This window comes from Austrofundulus limnaeus, unplaced genomic scaffold (genome assembly GCF_001266775.1).
Source record: "Austrofundulus limnaeus strain Quisiro unplaced genomic scaffold, Austrofundulus_limnaeus-1.0 Scaffold40, whole genome shotgun sequence".
Taxonomy (NCBI): Eukaryota; Metazoa; Chordata; class Actinopteri; order Cyprinodontiformes; family Rivulidae; genus Austrofundulus; species Austrofundulus limnaeus.
The window spans coordinates 1,785,558-1,787,559 of NW_013952442.1; the positions used below are offsets into that span (position 1 = coordinate 1,785,558).

The 2,002-nt window shown below is 48.2% G+C and overlaps 1 protein-coding gene across 1 annotated transcript in view; it reads right to left on the bottom strand.

Moving 5' to 3' along the window:
• Positions 1 to 1,926, bottom strand: part of pdcd7 (programmed cell death 7) — a 6,008-nt gene extending 4,082 nt beyond the window's left edge. The window contains exons 1-2 of the mRNA XM_014007232.1: positions 289 to 1,926; positions 56 to 194 (exon numbers count right to left, since the gene is read on the bottom strand). Of these exons, the coding sequence (XP_013862686.1) occupies positions 56 to 194; positions 289 to 1,287 (1,138 nt within the window). The 5' untranslated portion in view covers positions 1,288 to 1,926. The remainder of the gene's footprint in view (positions 1 to 55; positions 195 to 288) is intronic.
• Positions 1,927 to 2,002: the final 76 nt, after the last annotated feature.

The window sequence follows — 2,002 nt, forward strand, 5'->3', positions numbered from 1 at the left end:
AAAAAAAAAAAAAAAAAAAAAAAAAAAAAAAACCCTAAGGATGTCCCACTCTCACCTTTCCTGGACGCTGCCTCTTTCCTGAGCTTGCGCAGCTTCTCCAGAGATCGCAGGATGTCCTGCATCCTCTTCACGTCCGCCTGCTTTTTCCTCACCTCACACAGAACAGCATCTGCAGCCAGCTTCAGCTCCCGCTCCTGACACRCAAACAAAATGTTGATATTTCTCATCATCTCAAGGCTGTTTTTTTTTTTTTTGCACACTCAAAAACATATGTTATTGCATCCTTGCCTTCTTCTTCTCCTCCACTTGCTGGATCTGTCTCATCCTCCATTTATCTATGGCTGCCTCCTTCTCAGAGCAACGCTCCTCGGCCTGTTTCCTCTCCATCTGCTGCTCCTTCTTGGCCCTCAGGCGCCGGGCCCTTTTCTGTGCAGCTCTGGAGGCTTTCACCTTCAGCTGCTGTAAACACTGTGCGTCACTGAGCAGCTTCAGTTTGTCCTGCAGCTCCTTCTTCACACGTGAAGCCTTCAGATAGGAGTCTGCCCACACACTRTCACTCTGCAAGCTGCCTTTCAGACTTTGACAGAGCTCTTCCAGCYGTGACACCAGCTGCACTGACCCGTACAGGGTGTCTCTAAAGGCGGACACAGAGATGGGGTTTGGCTGCTGTTGATGCCGGGTCTGAGGTCTCCCGGTTGTCGTACCTCTGCTCCGTAAAAAACCTTCCAGCCACTGCTTGTCCTGTCTCCTCTGCAGCGCGTCCTCATCCTCTGGACAGCTGTCACGGTCCTGAGGCGGGTACGGGCCCCCCCAGTAAAAATCGGCCCCCTCACGGGGGTCCCGACGCTGTCCCGGGCCGCAGTCCGACTCCGACGCGCTGTCGAACCGGGAAGAAGCAGCAGAACCGAGCTGTGAGGAGAAAGTCGGAAACGTGGAGACTTCGGTGCTGCTGTACGAGTTTACCGGGCCGGGAGGCGCCATTCCCGGGAAGTTTCCCTGTGAGTGGTAGTCAAARGGAGGCGGAGGGACAGAGGGATCAAACCTATACTGGTTTGGATACAGAGGGCCCCCGAAAGCCGCTCCTCCAGGCGAAGGAGGAGGGAAGTCGTACCTGAGTCCGTACTGTTGGCCATCGAAAGCCGGTGGAGGTGTCCACGACGGGGCGCTGGGGTCTGGCAGTGTCGGACCCTGCTGCTCGGGGGCGGCGTACCGTGTCTGCGGGTAGTCTCCGGTATAAGCAGGAGGCCGAAAATGTTCAGACTGACCGTGTTGAAATGAGTTATCCATGTTGTGGAAAACACAAGCGCCTCAGGCGTGTCTTTGTTTGCGAGGATCTTCTTCTTCGTTTTTTTACCGGATTACAATACCGTAATCACCGTCACTTCACGTACGTATGTATTACAGATACGAATGTACTKAATTTACAAAAACAAGCTATATTCTACATTACAGGCTTATTTTAAATCAAAAAATAAATACTTCTTTGAGCATTTTCTAACCTCGTCTGCCATGTTTTTATTCTTCTTCTTCTTCTATTTAGGGTTTATTGGCGGTTTGCAAAAAACTTTAGGTGTGCATTACCGCCACCAACTGGAAAGGAGTGTGGACTGAAACGACTTATTAATATTAAAAAAAAAAAAAAAATCATATCCTATCAAATAATCGAGTCGATCTCAGATAATTAATCAAAGCTTGAGAACTATCAGAAACTGATTTTTGCTGTAAAATTTCAAATGGATTTAATCTCATTTTCATATCATCAAGTCTATTAATTAATTGATCTCTTTCAGTTCTGTACTTCTGACAGTTTACCAGAACGTGTTCTACTGTTTCCTCTTCTCCACAATCACATTTACCAGTATCATGTTTCCCTATTAAAAAGAGAGTACTGTTTAATCCTGTATGTCCAAATCTAAGACGTGATATAACTATTGTGGTTTCTTTGTCCGGTTTCTCCTGGGCCCTTCAGCGAGTGGACCGTCGTCTCGCCTCCGTCAGATGT